This window comes from Palaemon carinicauda, chromosome 2, assembly GCF_036898095.1.
Source record: "Palaemon carinicauda isolate YSFRI2023 chromosome 2, ASM3689809v2, whole genome shotgun sequence".
Lineage (NCBI taxonomy): Eukaryota > Metazoa > Arthropoda > Malacostraca > Decapoda > Palaemonidae > Palaemon > Palaemon carinicauda.
Genome location: NC_090726.1, coordinates 64,594,560 through 64,616,242, shown reverse-complemented (window position 1 = coordinate 64,616,242; position 21,683 = coordinate 64,594,560). Strand labels below are relative to the sequence as shown.

Here is a 21,683-nt window from a genome sequence, read left to right as displayed (position 1 = left end):
AGTCTCAGAAGTTTTTCTCGGTGTTGAAGAAGACTGAAGCAAAGCACCTTGAACTGGTATTTTCAATTGTCCAGACTGAATCTTAAGTACTTCCTTGAAGACGGATGGACTGGGATCTGGAAGTACGCGTCCTTGACTTGTGGTGCTGTGGAAAGACTGAAGCACAGCACCTTGAACTGGTATTTTCTGTTCTCCAGGCTGAATATCAAATACTTCCTTGAAGACGCATGGACTGGGATCTGGAAGTACGTGTCCTTTAGATCCAGTGTGCACATGAAGTCTTGCAGTCTTACTGCTAGTCTGACCGTGTATGCCGTCTCCATGCTGAACGGAGTTTGTTTGACAAAATTGTTCAGAGCTGAGAGGCCGATGACTGGTCTCCAGCCTCCAGATGCCTTCTTTACAAGAAAGAGTCGACTGAAGAAGCCTGGGGATCCGTCGAGGACCTCTTGGAGAGCGCCCTTCTTCAACAGGGTCTGGACTTCTGCCCAAAGGGCTTGCCCCTTTGCCAATCCCATGGCAAGGGAGTTCAATGACACTGGATTCCTGGTCAGGGGAGGTAGAGATGTTATGAACGGGACGCGATATCCTAGACTGATCACAGAGACTGTCCAGGAATCGGCCCCGAGTTGCTTCCACCTGTTTGTGCAACTTTGTAGGCATCCCCCCCACTGGTGGAAATGCAGGGGGACTGCCTATCTTAGCGTTTGTGGTCTCGGCTGCTCCCTCTAGGATTTTTCCTCCCCTGGAGTACTTTTTGCCTTTCCTTTCTTTGACAGGAAAGGGCTCAGACACCATCATCTTCGCTGCAGTTGTTGTCGTAGTGGTCTTGGCAGAACGGGACTGCTGTGGTGCTGGAGGCTTATAGGGCTTGGATGTTGAAGCCCTATGAAGGAGGGAGTCTTGATGTGACTTCCTCCACCTCTCAGCAGCATGTTCCACATCCTTAGGCTCAAACAGATAAGACCCCTCTATGGAGGAATGTCTGAGCCTATTGATCTCGACGCTAGGGACCTTCTGGTGGAATCTCTCAGCTACTGCATCTCGACGTTTCAGGATGGTATTTGCCCACAAGTTCGAGACTTGGTGGGCAAGAAACTCGATCGTGCGAGTACCTGAGAGGAGGAAGGTTTCCATAGCTTTCCTGGTACATTCCTAGGTGAAATCCTCAGAACGTATCAGGATACCTATGGTCCCCGACCAGATATCGAGCCACGAAGTAGCTTGCATAGCACACTTCGAGACCGTCTCCTGGTTGAGGATCTCGGCTGCCGAGAACAAGACCAGTGGGTTGAAGAGTCTCTCAAGAGGGATTCCCTTGGTTAGCTCTTCCAGTGAGTGGTGAAGTAGAAGAGCTAAACAAGGCTCCTCTAGGATCTTGAAGTACCTCCTCTGCTGTACGCGAGGAGGTGGGAGGAGCTTGTTGGTGGTACCGCAACGGTTGGAGGAGGACATCTCGGAGAGCTGCTCGGCGATCTTGTCCCTGGTACTCTTTATCCCTTCAGACCAGGGTAGGGCTGCACTGGTCTTAGAGGGCTTTCGAGTACCAAAGACCGTGTCTTTGCCCTCTCGAGGAGGGATCTCTGGGTTGGAAAACCCGTAGAGAGCCCTCATTAGAGTCAGAACCTGCCAAAATGTGTGTTCTGACTCCTGCTGGTCTCCTCCTGTTGTAGGACTTGCAGCAAAGTCTCCCTCTATTCCCGAAGGCTCTTCTTGGGGAGAATCGTGGACATTTCCTGATTGGCTGGCTGGCTCCATCCTAGCCCTAGTGGAGGACTTAGGCAATATTTTGGAGTCTTTGGATTCCTTCCGGGGAACGATGTAAGACTCCAACATTGATGAGGGTAGTATGTTCCTTCTAATCCCGGACTGTGTGGAACTCTCGGCGTGAAGAGAGGTTTCCTCCATTGGTGCGATGGGGGAAAGACTCTCTTCGCATGATTCCCTTGCTGACGGGAGATCTTCGTCTGAAAGGGAAGGAGAGTCAGTCCGAGGAATAGGAGGAACCTTTCCTCGAAGGTCTGCGTGGACTCAATTTCGCCCTCGGAGAAGTGACCTCGTCCAGAACTCCTCTTTTCCTCTTCAGCGGGGTAGAGGAAGCCATGGTTTCGTGTCCTAGACCAGAGATCACAGGCTTGAAAGCCTGAGTTACGGCTCTGATCAGGGCACTGAACCACGGCTGTTGGCTGACAGAGGCACTCTCAGACATACCCCCTGAAGGGAAAGGGACTGAAGGATCCCTGGGAGGAATCTCTGGAATAGGTGGGTTCACCTATGGTAGCTTTGGGATCCTGAACCCCTCTGGAAGTTTCCCTTCTCCCACAATGCGCGGTGGTATGCGCTTGCGGGGAGGGGAATGAGGCGATGGCGACATTGCCGGACGTCGTTCCTTGTGATGCATAGGCTCACGCACGGGAGAATATTGACGCTCGAACGAGGAAGAATAATGGCGCTAGGGCGAGGGAGAATATTGGTGCTCGCGTGCGGGAGACTGATGGTGCATGGGAGAATATTCGCGAGAGCACAGGCACGCAGGAGAATCAGGATGTGTGTGCTGGCACGCGGGAGAGTGCTCGCGCGCGTAGGAGAATGTACCCTAGTGCGCAGTAGATTCATGATGGGACCGCAGGAGACTGTTGGCGCGCATCCTTGTGAGTCCGCGCAGGTGAGCGCTGGCGCGTTGGTAAGGGACGGCGCGCTCGTGAGGGCAGCATGGCTGTCTCATCTACAAGTTGGCGCACAGGTTTTACCTGGCGCGTAGGATGGAGCGCAATATGGCGCTCGGGAGAGCGCGATGTAGGGTGCGCATGCAGGAGAATGTTGGCGCGCGGGAGAGCGCTGTTCCGCAGGAGAACGTTGGCGCCCAGGTGAGTGTTGGTGTGCAGGTGGGCACTGGCGCGTAGGAGATCGTTGGCACGTAGGCGCAGGGCGAGTGAGCGCAGTGGGCACAGGAGATAGTTGGCGCATGTGCGCATGAGGGCGCATGGTGGAGCTATGCTCTTGTTGGTGCGTAAGGGCTTTAGGATGATGCCCTGTGTTAGGGCGAGCAGGATGAGCAGCACACTGTAGTGATGGGGCCTGATGAGCTACTGATGAGCGGTGGTCTGGTTGCATGGCCGCGTAGCGCATTCAGGTGGAGCTTTGTTAGGACCATGCAGGAACGGCGACGGCAGATCGGCAGGTCTGTCGGGTGGAAGGTCGACGTGTCCTTTAAAAGGACAACCTTCCACCAATGGAGATCCTGAACGATCTGCAGAGAGGTCCAGGACCAAAGCAAGTGCAGTGATGGAAGATCGGTCTAAAGGCTCCTCTGCGGGGGACTGCAAAGATGACGTTGAACCAAAGAGATGCCTCCTCACCGCAGGTGAAGGAAGGCCTCTATGGTGAAGAGGAAGGCGAGCCTTCCGACGGATGCGCCCTCTGGGGGCCGTTGGATCAGCAAGCTGACCTTCAGCAGTCCTCCAAAGAGGAGTCTCTGTAAGTGAACTCCCCGAGGGAGAGAAATACTAGCAGGAGAGACTGATGATGGACTTAGTTTCCCCCTCGTAGGATGGTCAGGAACGGGGGGAAACTGAGCCGTCAGCTACCGAAGAATCTGGAGTGGCAGAGGAGATAGTTGAGGCCGCATGGGATACTTGTGACACCACAATGTCGACAAGAGTCAGAGGGTCTACCTTCGACGGTGACGATTGCTAGACAGCAACACCCAGGCGGATATAATCAAGCAAAACCTCCTTGGAGGGCAAACCCGTAAGCCCCAAGGAGGACCAAAGCTAAAAAAGGGAGGATAGTGACATGTCCTTCCCCAGGGGGAGAGGTGGAGCTGCTTCGCTAGGGGATGCAACGTCATCTCTCGAGACTCGGGGTTGATTAGAAATAATTTGGTCTACGCTACCACTCGACGGTCTCTCAAAAGAGACCGACCGAGTGGGAGCTTCGGAGGAGCTTTGGACGACGGAAGAAGAAGCCTTGGGTTTTTCTTCCTTCGAAGGAGAAATATCCCGCTTGGACTTCTTCCGCCGTTGCGAAAACCTCTCCCTCTGGGAAGCAGACCATTCCCTTCACTTCCTACACTTGTTGACACTATCACATCGTTGGCCCCTACAAGAAGGACAAAGGGCGTGAGGATCTGTCTCAATCGCCGACATGAATGTTCCACAGGGGCGGTCGGGAAAACCTGGGCAAGTGCGCATGGTCGCAGAGGCCAACTTCACGTACACAGTATCTAGAAAAGGAAAGAACAGTGACAAACTTATAACAGAGTTTGTATTTTTCCTAACATACAAACCCAAATTCTTTACTATAAGAGATATTCTAGCGTGAGCTGGAAAATACGGCAGAAAACCTTAACAAGGTCGTTAACAACCGGGCCGGTAGTTATTCACCTGTTAGGGGTGGGGGACTGCCGGTCAGTAGCTACTGAATACCTTCAATCGGATTCTAGCTAGGACTATTTTTAGGGGGCGGTGACGGAGGGAAGATCTGTGTAAAAAATTCGGGTTTGTATGTTAGGAAAAATACAAACTCTGTTATAAGTTTGTCATTTGTTCCTACACTAGATACAAACCCTCATTCTTTACTATAGGAGACTTAGTTTTGAGGTCAGGGTGGTCGAGGAGTTCCCTATTCCTAGGGAAGATAGTCCTCAGACTAGACTCTTTTGATGAAAAAATCTCCCGTTAACTTTCCTTTGTAGATCCCCATAATCTTAGCACGACTGAAAGTTTGTAATTACGTGGAAACAAATGTTTCAGGATGAAGAGGGTCGGGAACATACGACTCGGACCTTTTCATACTTAGGATTCCCCTGACCTTGAAAAGGGGAACCCTCGTGACTACGAGTATAACTTATACCCTATGAGAGGAGTCAGATGAGTTTCATACCTTATTTCCATTGGCGAGTCCAGCTGAAACTGGTTACAGACTAGGATACCCAGATGGGAGGAAGAAGGAAGTACAGAAGATAGATGGATGTCCTTCTAAAAACCTAGTGTAACACAGAATCCCCGACCAATGGCTACTGTCTTCTAAAAGGGCGTAAGGTAGCTACAGCACCTGTTGACCTACCACAATAGGTCCTATATAAAAGGTGTTTAGAGACCTATGTGTCACATCGAATAAATAGTGAGTGGTGAATGTAGATTGGCGTTTCCAGACTCCAGCTCTCAAGACTTGGGAGACTGAAAAATTTTTTTTAAATGCCAGTGAGGCAGCCACTCCCCTAACTTGATGGGCTTTGGGTTAAGCTGCCTCTGGGTCTCCGTGAATGGCTCTCGCAATAACTTTCTTGAGCCAGAAAGAGATGGTGTTGCGAGAGATTCTCTTCTTTACCTTGTTAGTACTGAGGAAGAGATGACGGAGGCATGGTCTGAAAGGTCTGGTGCACTTCAGGCATTTCTTTAGCGCCCTGACTGGGCACAGTAGCAATTGGTCAGTATCCTGTGTTACCCTACTGAGGCTGGAAAATTGAAATTCTCTAAACCTCTCATCGGCCGATGAAGGATTCTGAGTTTTGGCCACAAAGCCTGGCACGAAGTTGAGCGAGACTTCCCCCCCATCCTCTAGAATGGGTGACTTCGTAGGATAGACCATGAAGTTCACCGACCCTTTTTGCCGAGGCCAGAGCTACTAGGAAGACAGTCTTAAGGGTTAGGAAGTAGTCAGAGGTCCTATTTAAGGGCTCATAGGGTGGTCCCTTCAAAAAACGTAAGACCAGGGACACGTCCCAAGGTGGTGGTCTAATCTCAACTGGGGGGCAAGATCTCTCAAAACCTCGAATCAACAAGGTGATATCTTCTGAGGTGGAAAGGTCAACCCCTTTCAGTCTACAGATGAGGCTTAAGGCTAAACGATAGCCTTTAATTGCCGAGACTGAGAGGAGTTTTTCCTCCCTGAGGTACACAAGGAAGTATGCCACTAATGGAAGAGAGGGATCGAGTGGAGACACGCCTCGCCCTCTACACCAAGCTGCAAACACTCTACATCTTGCTTAGTAGAGGTTTGTGGAAGATTGGTGCAGGTGCCTGGATATGTGCTCAGCCACCTTCCCTGAAAAGCCTCTGCTTCTGAGGAGTAACTGGACAGCCTCCAGGCATGAAGCTTCAGGAAGGGGATTCTCCCGTGGGGGATACCACTGTGTGGCTGCGTCACCAGAAGGGGTTCTAGTGGCAGAAACCTTGGAACCTGAACCAGAGGGGAAAGAAGGTCTACATACCACTCTCTGCTTGGCCATGCCGGAGCTATTAGAGTTAGCTTGCAGTTCCGGGAGGTCCTGAGTTTGTTGATCACCCTTCTGAGCAGGCAAAAGGGTGGAAAGGCATATGCGTCCAGGTTGTCCCAAGAATGTTGAAGGGCGTCCTGGATCGCTGCCTAATGGTCTGGAACTGGGGACCCGTAGCGGGGAAGTTTCGCATTCAGAGAAGTGGAGAACAGGACTATTGTGGGGAAACCCCACAAAGCTATTACTGTCTTCGCTACTCGAGGATCCAAAGACCATTCGCCACTCAACACTTGGTGATGCCTGCTCAGTTGATCCATCACGATGTTTCTCCGGTCCGGAATAAACCTGGCTGTGAGTGAAATGTTGTGACCTCCCGCCCACTGGCAAATCTGGACCGCTAGCAGACAAGAGGTCTCTTGCCAGAGTATCCCCTTATTTGTTGATGTATGAGACGGCTGTGGAGTTGTCGCTCATCAGCACCACCTCTCGTCCTTGTAGATCTTTTACAAAGTATTTTAGGCCTTTCCAGGGTGCTAATAATTCCAGGTGATTTATATGGAGAGTTTGTTCTATCGGAGACCAAACTCCTGATGCTAATTTCGGGCCTAGGTGGGAACCCCAGCCCCGTTACGATGTGTCCGGAAAGAGTTTAAACTTCGGACTGGGGCTTTGGAGGGGAATGCCCTTTTGGGTATTCTCTCTGGTTGATCACCAATGAAGATCTTGTCTCACCAGAGCTGGAACCTCCACTGACAGGAATGGGGAATCGATCTTTTGAGACCAATGGGTCTTCAGATGCCACTGGAGACTTCTCATTCTTGATCTTCCACCTGGAACTAGTTTTTCCAGGGAGGAAAGATGGCCCAGAAGACTCTGCCACGACTTGGCTGTAGGCGGCAGTGGAGACAAGAGTTGGGCGATGGATTGTTCCAGTCTTCCGAAGGGAACACCCTCCCTACTTGGGTGTTGATGAACATACCCAGATAGTTTAAGACTTGGGTTGGAGTCAAGCAAGACTTCTCTGCGTTTACAGTACAAGGATACCCAGGTCCTTGCAAAGGTCTAGAAGTCTTCTCAGGTGATCCAAAGCTAGCTCCCTGGACGAGGCCAGGAGTAGCCAATCGTCCAGATATCTTAGCAGACATATTCCGTGCTTGTGAGCCCACGAGGATACGAGTTCGAAAACCTTCGTAAAGACCTGTGGGGCGGTCGAGAGGCCGAAGCATAGGACTTTGAACTCGAAGATTCGACCCTGAACCAGAAAGCGCAGGAATTTCCGATATCCGCGATGGATCAGCACTTGGAAATATGCATCTTTTAAGTCCACAGATGCCATGAAGTCTCCTGGACGCACCGCTTCGGTCACGGAGGCTGCTGTCTCCATTTTAAATGGAGTTTGCTTCACAAACTGATTCAAGGTCGAGAGATCGATTACTGGTCTCCAACCTCCCGAGGCTTTCTCTACCAGAAAGAGGCGACTGAAAAACCCCTGGGAGGTGTTGCAGACCTCTTGAATGGCACCTTTTAGAAGCATGCTCTGGATCTCCCGAGCTAGGGCTTGCTGTTTCCCGGGATCCCAAGGGACCTGAGAGGACGGGATCGGGGGAGGAATTAGAGGAGGATGAGAGCCTATGAAGGGGATGCGGTACCCCCAACGAAGCACCTTGATGGTCCACTGCATGGCCCCCATAGCCTTCCACCTCCTCCAACTCCCCTCCAGGCACCCCCCTACACACTGTGAGGGGGGAGCCGTGACCCTATTTCTATCTAGGGTTCCTCCCTCTGCCTTTAGCCTTAGGAGGAGCCGATTTTCCTCTGCCCATAGGTTTGGCTATAAAAGAGGGGCGGCTGAGGCTCTTGGCTGGGAGTGGAGTTGCGGTTGTGGTTTTGGGTTGTGGAGTTGGCTGCTGTTGCATTGTGCGAAGGGAAGCAGCCTTTTGCATCGCGGTGTCCTGCATCTTTTTCCTCCAAGTATCTAAGGCAGTTGAAACTGCTTGTTTAGAAAAGAGGAGAGGTTGCAGAAGATCCGAGTTTCTCAAATCTGACTTCTCGGTCTTACCGATGATCCTATGAAGTCTGGAAACTACTGATTCCCTCCTTTTGAGAATCCAGTTGCCCCACATGGTTGCAGTCGTAGCAGTTAGGAAGTCCATTGTCTTAGCCCCAGCAGCTAGGACTTCCTGCAGGGACTGCATGGAGTTTTGGTTTGATAGGTCTTCGTGCCTCCAGAAGGGACATTGAAGCTGCTTCCATTGCCGAGGCTTCTGTGGCGGTGAAGGAGACTGGGAGAGAAGAGAGTCTCTCTGAAGAGCAGCCAGGTGAGAGCCTTGCTGTGAGGGGATCCAGGGTCAGAGGAGAAGGGTTGGCATCTCTGACCTTGTAAAAGCGCTTTTGCCTCGAAAACGGGAATTGCAGAAGTTTATGGGACCCTTGGGACTTCAAGGAACCCGTTTCCCCCGAGACCGCCTGCGAAACCTTCCTCAGACGGCCTGCAGTGTGAATAGACCAGGGAAGTTCGATTCTGGTCTTAGGGTTTGGTGGAGGACGACATAGTCTGTCTAAAGCTGGAGCGTCGGTATGTCGAGGCGACAGATGTAGATCACCGAGACCTGAGATATTACACATCGTTCTTAGAGCCCTCAGATAGGAGGACTCTAAGTCCATTGATGGTTGTTCTTCCGAGGAATCTTCCGGCCGCGCTAATTCATCGTGAGGAAGGGCGATAGAAGCCCGAGTGTCTGGAGGTAACGGCGAAGTAGGATACTCCATTGCCGTTATTCCAAGGGAAGGCTGAGCGCTGGCTAATGGCGCCGCGCGCGCCTGATCTTGCCTGGAAGTCGATGGTATAGGCGTAGGCGACCGAATTATCGGTATTGTCTCAGTAAGAGGTTGCACTGATCGGCAGTCTGGCCTTTTCCCTCTGTTCTCAACCGAGGAAAAGAAGGGTTGAACCCCTGCGTCTTCTTCCAAGGTTCTCGTGAGGCTCATATTCCATAACTCGTTAGGGAGCACGGGAACCGGAGCTGTTCTGTCTGAAACACGAGGGCGAGGTGAATGGCCCAGCGTGGAAAAGTCCGGAGACTTGCGCGATCGGGAGGTTAAAGGACGGGAGTGCTCTCTCTCTGTTTGTGCGAAGTGCTCTTTCTCCCTTCCCTGGAGCGATCTGAGCTCCTCAAATTAATATGTGAAGGAGAGGGATCGCGCTCAGAATGCGCTCTTCCCTTGTCTGTGCTCCGGGCACGATTAGATGAAAAATCGCTCTAACGGGAGCGCTTATTACCCTTAGGAGAACTCTTTTGTGACGAAGAGTGAGAACGTATCGTAGAGCTCTTTTTCTTAAAGCGCATAGATAATCCCTCGCGAGAGGAAGACGATCGTGAGGCAGAACGATGACGCGAGAATACGAGAATAGTCTCTCGGCGAGATACTGTATTTCGTGAAGAGATGGAAGGCGAGGAAGAGCGAGAACGATGACGTCTCTTCCTATGTCGCCTCTCTCTCCGACGAGAAAATCTGATCGAAGGAGAGCGAGCACTCCTTTTCCTCTTCTCTCTCTCCCTCCTAGCCTTCGAGGAGGACAAAGACGATGAGGAAGAGGAGGAGGGGGAGGGGGAGGTATTGCGATGATTGCGCTTGCGACGTTGTGGTTTCATAGAAGTGCAAGCGAGAAGCAAAGTAGGCGTCGCGGGAGCTGAAGTTACTATATCTGCCGACACTTCAGCGGCTGCCGACTGGGTTGACGGGATGTAGGCGAGGTCCGGAACTCCCGAAGGTTCCAAAACAGAAGGGACCTGAGGTATAACTGTGCCCGCGAGGAACTGGTTCCACACTTCCACCAAAGGAGAACCAGGAAGACCAAGGGCAGGCCATACCGCTCGTACGTGATCTGGAATGGAAGCGGTAATAGAGTTATTCCCGATTGCGGAAAAAATTGTCCCACTGGGAGGGGCAACGTGATCCACCTGACCAGGGGGAATGGGGGTTAAGTCAATGGTGCCGCTCTTCCTTGACTTCCCCCCGGAGGATGGAGGCAAGGAAGAGAAGCCGAAGAAGAGGCCCGAGACTCCTTACCTTTCGACAGCGAACCTGGAGGTAACGAATCCTTCTTGAATTTCTTCTTCCTCTTCACGAACTGATCCCACTGAGAGGGCGACCATTCTCTAAATACTTGGCAAGGGGAGCCTTCAGAACACCTATGACCTCTGCACAAAGGGCATAGGGAATGAGGATCCACCTCCGGTGGTGACATGAATGTGCCACAAGATTTCGGGGGAATCCCGGGACACTTCCTCATATTAGAGGACATCACATCTAATACAGAAAAAGAAAAAGTTAATCAAAGACACACTAAAGAAAGGCTAGTCTGCCAGTCAAACAAAAGCAGGAGCAGCGGTGTTACCACTGCGACAGCTAGAATTCGATTGAAGGTATTCAGTAGCTACTGACCGGCAATACCCCACCCCTAACAGGTGGATAACTACCGACCCAGTCATTAATGACCTTGTTAAGGTTTTCGTCCGTATTTTCCAGCTCGCGCTAGAATATCTCCTAGAGTAAAGAATGAGGGTTTGTATCTAGTGTAGGAACAAAAGAGTGTTAATGGCTGCCAATATGACGGCGAGGATGAGAGCGGACACGTCCGACCACCATCCGAGCCGAGAGCAAAGTGAGCTCAAGCGTGTGAGGGGGGGAAGGGGGTAGCAAGCTACCCTTCCCTACCCCCGCTAACTAGCGGTGTGGGTTGTAAACCCTCATTAAAAATTAATGGCTCGTCATTTCAGCTATGCCGAAAGTAATACCCCTATTAAATAGCGTGGTTTGTATTCCAGTTACGGAACAAAGCATGGTTTGTATTCCAGTTACAGAACAAATACATGGTTCATGTATGTGGTTGAAAATTATAGTATCATAATTATCTATGATTCACTAAATATCCTTCTGATGGTTTTTCCTCCACCATGGCTTACTTTGCTCGCAAATATACATAACCTCACTGCCCCTATGTTCTGGCAAGTGGGACATGTTGAGCTGCGCTCACGATCCCCATAGGTCATTATTTTGGGGTTATTTTTTACTTTCACACAAGTAACAATAGCTATACACTGAACGGAGAGCATTTCCATCATAATCAATTACAGACATAGATGGAATTACGCTAAATTTGAAAGTAAATTGTACTCCCCTTTAGTTCCCTCTTGGAGATGCCTTTATATGATGGTGGTTAAGATTAAACTGAAGGGGAGGGCAGAAAAAAAAATGGCTCTTGTAAACAACCTCCAGGAATTTGTGCATAAATATTTGGAAGCTCGTAATTATTACATCATACAACAAACAGAGAAGCGAGTGTTAGCAATGCATGGGTAATAACTCACCATCAGTCTCCCAAAATATGACAAATTCGAAGATAATTTGTATTTTTCCTAACCATACAAACCTTAGCTATTTACATTGGGTTTACCTTTTAGCGCAGCTGAAATGGCGAGCCATTAGAATTTAACGAGGGTGTATTACCCCCGCGCTAGTTAGCGGGGGGGTAGGGGAGTGGTAGCTAGCTACCTCTCCCCCCCCTCACACACAGATGAATGCTCACTTTCACTTAGAGGTAGGACTTGTCTTGGGGGACAGGGCTGGCGGGCAAATATGTGTAAATAGCTAAGGTTTGTATGGTTAGGAAAAATACAAATTATCTTCGAATTTGTCATTTGTTCCGTAACCGAAATACAAACCACGCTATTTACATTGGGTGACTTACCCATTAGGTAGGGTGGAAAGTCCCCAGCCATACTGGCTTTGGCTTTACCCGGGGACTCAGAATCCGAGTGAGTCGCACTCGAGAAAAGGAGTCCCTGCACCTCACAAGTTCCTTGCTCCGCAAGGAACCGTGTGGCCTACATAAGCTTGTGTGTGAAGGAAGAAGTGTGACCCGTCCTAGGCAGTTGACCTGGAGTTCCAGAAGGAACTCTGGGTTAGGACGTTCCCAATACCACCTCGTCAGGGTATGGGGGACGCCACAGTATTGACTCAATATTCGGAACACAAGGAAGCATGGTTTACCTGCAGAGGTTTGAGGTCAGCTATGCAGAGACCAGGATGCTGCTTCCCCGTAGAGGGGATGATGAAGAAAGAAATAAGGGCCAGACATACTTCTTTCGTTCATGCAGACTAAAACCTGATAACAATGCCTTCAACCTTCTGCTACCTGTCCAAAAAGGAGCCTGAGGTTAGACCAGCTGTTGTGTAGCCACCACAGAGCGATAGAAAACGTATCGAGACTCCTGTGGGTCACGCCCTGCAGGAAGCGGGCTGCGAAGGTCATTAGACGCTTCCAGACTCCAGCTTGTAGCACCTGCATCACAGAGTAGTATTACTCGAAGGCGAGGGACGTTGCGATGTATCCAACATCGTGCTGTAGGGCGACGTGACGGGGGAGGGTCTGGAGACAGGTCGAGATGAATGTCCTTGAGTCCGGGCTGAAGAGGTATACTGGTGACTCTCCCCCGTGTCCTCCTTGTGCTCCCAAATCGGCTGCAACTGAATACAAATTGCAGGCGTTTCCAAAGCTAACCTCTCGATTCCTTTACTGGCAAGAAAGAGAAGGTCTTGGGACATCAGATACAGAATGGAGACTCGAAATCTTGAAGGAATTGGACCGAAGGGCCGGGACCCCCAGTTTCTGAGTCTAGCCAACAACTCAGGAGCGAACCTGAATGTTGCCTTCCCCTCTTCCTTAGAAAGGGCGGAGTCGTACGAGACCAAGAAGATTGCTTACACACTGGCCGTGGCCAAAGTGAGCAGGAGACCCAAGGCGGAATACAATCCGAGGCCTGTCGTAAAGGGTCTTGAGAAGATCTCTTAAAGGACTAAAAGTCCGAGCCATGCTCCAAGTTGGAGGTCTTCCTCCGACTAGGGCAGGGACGATCGTAGCTTCGCATGAGCGAGGAAAGATCCAGCGGGCAGGAAAAAGTTATTCCTTTAAGCCTGAAGGTCAGGGAAAGGCTGAGCGACAGGCTTCATTGCCGAGAGCGGAAAGGAGTTTCCTCCCGCCGAAAGGCAATAAGACCGTTATTGCTGGAGAAGAGGCCTCAAGGGAAGAGGTATATCCCCCACGGCACCAACCACCGAAGACTCTTCACTTTGCCTGGAAGACCCCTGCGGATGACTATCGCAGATGACGCGACCTCCGTACCGCGACTGTAGCGGGTCGTCTCTTCTTGAGGAGGAGGCGTAGTGTGTCCAGGCATGAAGCCGAAGCGACGCCCCGGTTCGGGAGAGATGTTGCAGTGTGGTTGTTTGAGTAGTCTGCACCGTGGGAGAAGCTCTCCCGGGAGTTCCGTCAGGGAAAGCAGAGGGTCCAGAAACCGTTCTGCGCATAGTCCCAGTGGAGCTCTCCCATTGAAAGGTTGACAGACAACCTGGTCTTGTTGAGACCCATTGTCCACAGACAAAAAGGAGGGAAGACGCAGGCGTCGAAGTTGTCCCACCATCACCGGAATGCATCTTGCCAGAGTCTCGGGGTCTGAGACTGGGGGGAAGAACAGCGGAAGCTTGAGGTTCCAAGCTGTCGCGATCAGGTCCCCCAGACCAGGACTTGCTGGTTACTCAAGGTCAAAGACCCCCAGGTACACTCTCTCTACGAGGCTCTGCTCGGATAGTCGGAGAGAACATTCCTCTGCCTGGAATGAGAGAGCCGATGGTGGTATTGAGATAATCTCAATCCCGGTATCTCCACTGCAAGATGTGAAGGTGTGAAAATGCGTCCCCTGCTGGTTAGAACACGACAGAATCATGAAGTCGACGCGCACGGGGCGACTCTGTAGGATCTGTAGAGGGGCCAGACTACGGCCCCTAAGCCTGCCTGAATGATGGAGAGGTATCCTTCAGGTCTTGACCATAGGCCTGGACCGGAACATGCCCCCCCCCCCCTTTCCTTTGACAAGTCCGAGAACAGCATCAAGAATGTGGGGAAAGGACGAGAATATCCACTACCATCAAGAGGTTCCATAGGTCAACACCCATTGCAGGTCTAATAGTTCCGCTGGTCCCATAGGGGCCAGGAAGTCCGGTTAAACGTTGCCTGAAACCACCGGAACTTGGACCGCCCCACATGGAACTTATCCTGAGGCGACCGTTCGGACTATAGACGGGTCAATGAGGAAAGGAGAACTAGGAAACGTTCCAAGGTAGGGCTGAAAGCTCTGCTTGACTGAGAACAGGTACTGCGACTCTCCTCAGTCTTGCCACAGTCAACTGAAAGGAAGGCTCGGAGGATGTGGCAACAGAATCTGGCGTCCCCAGGTGGTCACCCATCCAAGTACCGACCAGAACCGACGTTGCTTAACCTCGCTGGACAGACGAGAAGCGGGGTTTCCAACATGGTAAGGCCATTGACTCAATATCATGGCCAGATACTCCAGATGTTGAGGCAGAAGAAGAGAAGGCTCCAAGCAAAATACCATGAACCCACACTCATGGTAAGCATCCGGAAGCTTGTCCCGGCGCTGAAGAAGGTCGAACCCGAGCCTACCGGAGTTGACCAGCCCTCCAAAAAGCAGAGGAGGCGGAAGCCTGCACCTGAGCGGTCATGAGGAAAGCAGGGAGAGTTCTCTGGGGAAAAAAACCTGCTATGCCACGGCGGGATAGCCACACTGCATCATAAGCAGGAATACTTGCAGTCTAGGCTGAATTCGACGAGCTCCCTGGAAGATGGATGGAATGGAAACTGAAAGTACCCGTCCTTCCGATCCAGGGTTTAAGGAGTCCTGTCGCCTCGTTACCAGTCTGATCGATTCTGCTGTTCTACGCTGGCCGAAGTTTGTTCGACAAACTTGATCAGGGCTGAGAGGTCGACTACGGAACTCCCCTCTCAGATCCTTCCTTACAAGAAAGGATCGACTGAAGAGGCCGGGGGTGAAGCCGTCGATGATCCTATGGGGGACCTTCGCCTAAGGTATGGATCATTCTGCCCAACCGGGCAACTCTTGCCGACGCTATGGCATAGAGGTTCAGAGACACTGAATTTGCTGACAGAGACGGCAGGCGCGATATCCTTGGCTGATCACAGAGATTGTGCGGGAATGGGCATCGGGAAGCTGTCATCCGGATGAGTAACCTTAAGCATCCTCCCAGCGAGAAACCTGCAATCCTAGAGTTCGTGAACTCTGCCGCTCCTTTTAGGACTATGCCCCCCGGAGGAGCCTCCCGTGCCATCTGTTCCTGACAGGAGGAAACTGCAATTGGACACCTTGTCCCAGTTGTCGTAGCCGATAATTTAGGCCGACGTGGTTGAAAGAAAAGGGCGCTGGAGCCCTGCAGAGTCTGGAAGAAAGCGCCTTGGAGGAGTGAAAACGGAAGTCGATTTCCTCTGCACAGCCGCTGTCTAAGTCTCTGTCCTTGGGCACAAACTAACTCTTCTCAAGGATGGAAGGGTGTCTGAGGTCGTCGACCTCCACAGATGAGACAACCGAAGGAAGCCCTCAGTCAGCGCGTCCAGATGGTACAACATCGAGCTTGTCCGCAAGTTAGATACTTAACGACGAAAGGCCAAGGTGCCTGAGCTCGAGAGGAGGAAAGTACCCATGATCTTCCTATAGCTTCCTTGAACCAAACCTCGGGCCGTAACCGAGGAGGGAAAGGACCTGGTAAGCCCCCAGAGGAAGGGGTAAGCAGTCACCCCTTGGCCGATGGAGAAATCTCGAACGGAAAGCCCCCCTCGCCAAAAATCCTTCCAGGGAATGACGGGGAAGGGCTAACCCAGGTTCTGGAAAGAGGAGTGTTGCTCAGACCTCCCTGAAGTTTCTTCCTATTCTTGCAAGTGCCATGCTCTGCGTTTACGGGGTGAGGCCGTGTTCTGGAAATACACTCCAGAAGAACTCGCCAGGCTGCGAAAACCCCAATGGGAATCGTGGTCGCAATCGCCCTGGAGCTCGCGCGATAGTAATTCAAAGATTTGCGCGTGGGCGAACGTGGAAGCGCCCATGCGCAGTCACGCAGGAACGCAAACGAAGGTGAGCGAAGGAGCGCAGAAGGAGGGCGAGCGTGGTAGGAAGGGCGAGAGCTGGTGGTCGGCGAGCGATAACCCATAGACGAGCAATGGATACTGCAAGAATTAAGCCGACGTTCGTGCGAAGAAACACTGTAGGTTCGACCGATGGAACACCGTCGGTTCGCGCGATGGAACACCGTTGGTTCGCGCGCGGGCGAACATTGGAGAGCATGTGCGCGGACGCGCTTGAGCGTAGACATGCAGGCGAATGATCGCGCGGGCGAACGGTCACGCGGGCGCGCAGGCGTACGGTCGCGCAGGCGAACGGTCGCGCGGGCGCGCAGGCGTACGGTCGCGCAGGCGAACGGTCACGCGGGCGTACAGTCGCGCAGGCGAACGGTCGCGCGGGCGCGCAGGCGAGCGGTCGCGAGGGTGGGCAGGTGAATGAGTGCGAGTCCGAGGTGGCGAACGCAAGCGTTAGCGCGATGGCGAGGAAACGCGCTGCCGCGTGGGCGAGGAAGACCGCTGGCGATATGGATCAACAGGTGATCGGTGGTGAGCTGGTGAGCGCCAACGCGCAGGTTGGCGATGGCGCGTTGTGGCATGTCGACGCGTTGGCAAGCGATGGCGAGCAGCATGCGCAGGTGAGCGATCGCGCGATGGGAGCAGCATGCGCAGGTGAGCGATCGCGCGATGGCGATCAGCATGAGCAGGTGGGCAATCGCGCGATGGCGAGCATCATGCGCAGGTGGGCGATCCTGCGATGGCGAGCAGCATCCACAGGTGGGCGATCGCGCGATGGCGAGCAGCATCCGCAGGTGGGCGATCGCGCGATGGCGAGCAGCATGCGCAGGTGGGCGATCGCGCGATGGCGAGCAGCATGCGCAGGTAGGTGATCGCTGACGTGTAGAACGCTGTTGAATAGGCGATACTAAAATCGCCTGTGCGCGCTGGCGAGCAGGTGAACGCTGGCGAGCAGGTGATCGCTGGTGAGCTGATGATCGCTGACGAGCAGAAGGCAACGCGTGGAAGCCTGCGCATAGAAGAAGAGTCCTTGACCCAGACCTGAACCGAAGTTCTAGATCGCGAGGGCGAACATGGCCGCACAGGGCGCGTAACAGGAACCAACAGGAACAGCAGGGATGATCATCATGAGAGCGCTGACGAACAGGAGAGCGCTGGCGAAAGGAGAGCGCTAGCAATCAGGAAGCGCTGATGAGCAGGAGAGCGCCTGTGCGCTAACACTGAGCAGGAGCAGGAGAGAACACAGCAGAAGGGCGCGCAGGGGAACCCTGACACGCAAGGGAAGAACCCCCGTGGGGGGCAACCCTTTGCCCCGAAGGGAACGTTGTCCGTCGGGAGACAGATGTCCATCGGAAGACCGTAGCCTGTCCGCCGGGAGACTGATGTCCGTTGGAAGACCGTTGTCCGTCGGGAAGACCGTTGCCCGTCGGAAGACGAGATCAGACTGCTGTCCATCTGCACCAAGGCGGAAGATCAAGAAAAAGGAGTTGTAGGCTGCAAACGGAGATTCAAAAAGGCGCCTCTTAGCACCCTTATAGGGAGATGAGAGGCCCTTACGACGAGGCGGACAGTGGGCCTTACGGCGAGGGAGGCCAACAGCAACAGCAGCAGAAGAATCCTCCGAAGAGGAGTCTCTATGAGTGTACTCTCTCGCGAACGAAAGAGAAACACTTCGTAGAAGAGACTGGTCAGCCAGTGACCTAAAAGAAGCAATCCTCCGAAGAGGGGCTCCTGCAGTTGCCCAGCCCCTTGAGCGAAACTGCAGGTGTGACCGCTCAGCACCAAGAGCATAGTCGCACAAAAAAAAGGCAAGAGAAGAACCCCCCAAAAGGGGAAATACTCAAGCCTGGACAGGAAAAACTTCCCTCGGAAGGAAAGTTACCCGCCCAAGGAGGCAAGCCTCCTGAGAGTTCTAAAATGAACTGGAGAGCTGTCCGTCGTCACGGGAGTACTTCCAGTAGAAGGAGACACGCCCCTGACGAAAATACAAGGGGGGAGGCAGCAACAGCCGAATTCCCAGGCCTCAACAAGACAGCTCACACCGTTGCCATATTACAGAAACAAACTAGATCGGTAACTGTAAAAAAATAAAACAAAAATCATTAGTACACATTCATTCCCCCGGGAAGGCTCCGAAGAGGAATCCCGAGGGAAAGGAAACAAGAATTACACAACAGGCACGTGCCCTCACAACCACTTACACTCACGGAAGGAGAGCTGTAACCAAAACAGAATTATAACAATTATAATTATGAAACTATGTAATTATGTAATTTAAAAATGAGTGAACACTAAAGAAAGAACGAAAACCCCGAAAGGAATCGTTCTACAAGCTGAAAAAAACAACTACAATTAGATTCATAAACTAATTGAGACAAATGTACGGCGTAGCAACCCCCCCCCAAACGGAAAGGAAGCTACAAGGGCGTAGTAACACGTAGTAAAAGGGTGAACGACCTCAAGAGAGAGAGAGAGAGAAGACCGAAGTCAAACTCGATCGCCACCCATAAAATTACGCCGTGGTGGCCTAACTGCCGAGGACACCACGTAGATATTGTACACTACACACACAAATCTGAAAAGGAAACTTACTGATATCTATACTCAAATATATATACAAACATGAAAACATGTTTACATATATATTGAGTAAAAGAAAAGTAAGCGATTAAGTATAGACAAAACAAACAATGGCTGCCAAGAGAGGACCAAGACAGAGACGTCTGTCACAGTCCGAGCCAAAAGTGAAAGTGAGCATTCATCTGTGTGAGGGGGGGGAGAGGTAACTAGCTACCACTCCCCTAACCCCCCCCCCCCCCCCCCGCTAACTAGCGCGGGGGTAATACACCCTCGTTAAATTCTAATGGCTCGCCATTTCAGCTGCGCTAAAAGGTAAACCAAATGTAAATGGCGTGGTTTGTATTTCGGTTACGGAACAAATTATAATTATCATTACTTGCTCAGCTACAACCCTAGTTGGAAAAGCAGGATGCCATAAGCCCAGGGGCTCCACCATAGAAAATAACCCAGTGAGGAAAGGAAGCAAAGAAAACTAAAATATTTCAAGAAAAGTAACAACACTAAAATAAATATTTCCTATATAAACTATAAAAACTTTAACAAATCAAGAGGAAGAGAAGTATGAAATAGTGTGCCCGAGCGTACCCTAAGGCAAGAGAACTCTGACTCAAGACAGCGGGTGACCATGGTGCAGAGGCTATGGCACTACCAAAGACTAAAAAACAATGGTTTGATTTTGGAGTGTCCTTCTACAGAGGAGCTGCTTACTATAGCTAAAGAGTCTCTTCTACCCTTACCAAGAGGAAAGTAGCCACTGAAAAATTACAGTGCAACAGTTAACCCCTTGGGTAAACAATGGACTTAAAGTGAGAGATCAGAATTCATTTCATTTTTTAAATTGACCGATACGCAAGTTATTACACCCCAGCCCCTATCAAATATATAGAGAAAATGCCAAACTAGCCAGCACTTGTCCATTTCTTACAGATAATTTAAGTTTCGCTAGTAATCAAAATATATACTAACCGTAAAATTATAGACCTGGTCAAAATGGGAGTTTTCCTATGGAAAAATCATTATTTATCATTAAAATGTAGGTTTTATTTTACAACAACACCCTGTTCCCCACATGATTTTAATCCTCATATATCAATTATTCATTACTAGTTCATTAGGTTTCACGATTAAATCTGGTCAAAATAAAAAATGTTGTTTCGCCCACCTCTCTGAAATTTTCTAAGTCTGGTTTTGATCCGTACCATGACACGGGTAGCTCCTGCTTAGTTTCCAAACTTTCCAGATAGATAGAGCCCGTGTCGTCCTAAGCTAAGAATCATTCATTTTTACAATTTCATTCTTCTTCTTCTATGTCTACATCTTTTCCCACTTTATGTGGTGTCGATGTTTCTGGCCAGTGTTCTTAATATACCCCTGTCCCACTCTTCATCATATATATGCCCTAGCATTAATTCTAATCTCACAAACTCCACTGTCCATATTGGTTTTGGCTAATTTTTCATGGCTGGATGCCTTTCCTGCTGCCAACCCTTCCCATTTACCCAGGCTTGGGACCTGCACCAATTTAATGCTGTCCCAAAATGTATTTGGGGTGTATGTATTATTATGGCTAACTTAGAATACGGCTGTGTAAGGGGATTGCAGGGGGAGCGTTAACATCCCCGTTAGGCAAGTAGGTAAGGACATGGCTTGTAGGTTAGGTTAGGGGGGGAAAGTTTAGGTTAGTTGATGTTTATTGGAGCCTTTGTACATCAGCGGCCAGTTCCTTGCTCGTTCATTAAAAATGGACATCAACTAACCTAACCTACAAGCCATGTACTTACCTAACAGGGGGGCTAACGCCCCACTGCGACCACCCTTATACTGCCGTATTCTAAGTTAGACATAATAATACATACAGGTGGCCGCTATCATACATTCACCAGTTAATTTCTAATCCACGCGGGAGGAACTGGTATTTAATATTTAAAGGCTCCGTGTATTTTTATGACCAGAACTATAATAAAGGCCATAAAAGGTTAGGCTACTGGGAAGACTAAACTGAAGCCAGTGTTGCTTACCAATTTATGCATTTTAGCGTAAGCTCTCGGTCCGAGCCTAGACTTGTTACGCATCTTCTCACGGGTGTCATCCTCTTCATTTTCACATTCCAAATCTTCATGAGGACTTAGTTCCTGTTCTTGACTACCGGTGGAGATTGAATTCCTTGATATGGAATACTGACGAACTATGCCTATTTTCCGTATCCTTAAGCCCTTGATAAGGGTAGCCAAACTCATTGTGTAAAGTTGAGTTATCACAAGACCAACTACCACTTAATTGTAAGTTTAACAGTAATTTCTTGTTTTCGTTCCCCGAAACTTGAGAGGGGTATGTGTTTACAGGTTGCGTTCGCTCAGGTTCAGGTTCCGGGGTGAGGCATCTATGCAACGGCGCCTCCAAAGTTTATCTTTTTATACTGTTTTGTCTTTTCCTCCACACCAGGTTTAATATTTCTTTTTTCTTTTCTATATTTGTTTCACTAAATAAAAATAGTCCTACTATTTTCTTTAGGTCTTTCTCGTATGGTTGTTGTAGCTCAATTATTTCATTCCTTTCTTTTCTATATTCCTGGCAAAACGACAAAAAATGTATCAAATCTTCCTTCTCATTTTCACAAAAATTACAGTTTACATTCCTCCAATTGTGTCTATTTACAATATTTAGTTTTAACGTATTAGTTCTTGCTCTAAAAATATCAATATCGCTATGACTTATTCTTCTTCTTTTACTTTTAGTAGGAGATCTGGCTCAAACTTTGGAGCCAATGTACTCCCTTGTAAATTTCGCTATGACTTGTTAAGATGTATACAAAATTTAAATTTCGTATAAATATTTGCCCACACGTCTAGTATATATATATATATATATATATATATA

The 21,683-nt window shown here is 50.3% G+C and overlaps 1 protein-coding gene and 1 pseudogene across 1 annotated transcript in view; both read right to left on the bottom strand.

Annotated features, from left to right (window-relative positions):
* The window catches only part of LOC137618117 (large ribosomal subunit protein mL64-like), a 148,738-nt gene extending 127,556 nt beyond the window's left edge, over window positions 1-21,182 (bottom strand). The window contains exon 1 of the mRNA XM_068348122.1: window positions 20,825-21,182. Within this exon, the coding sequence (XP_068204223.1) occupies window positions 20,825-21,043 (219 nt within the window). The 5' untranslated portion in view covers window positions 21,044-21,182. The remainder of the gene's footprint in view (window positions 1-20,824) is intronic.
* Window positions 14,491-14,609, bottom strand: LOC137630282 (5S ribosomal RNA; annotated as a pseudogene).
* Window positions 21,183-21,683: the final 501 nt, after the last annotated feature.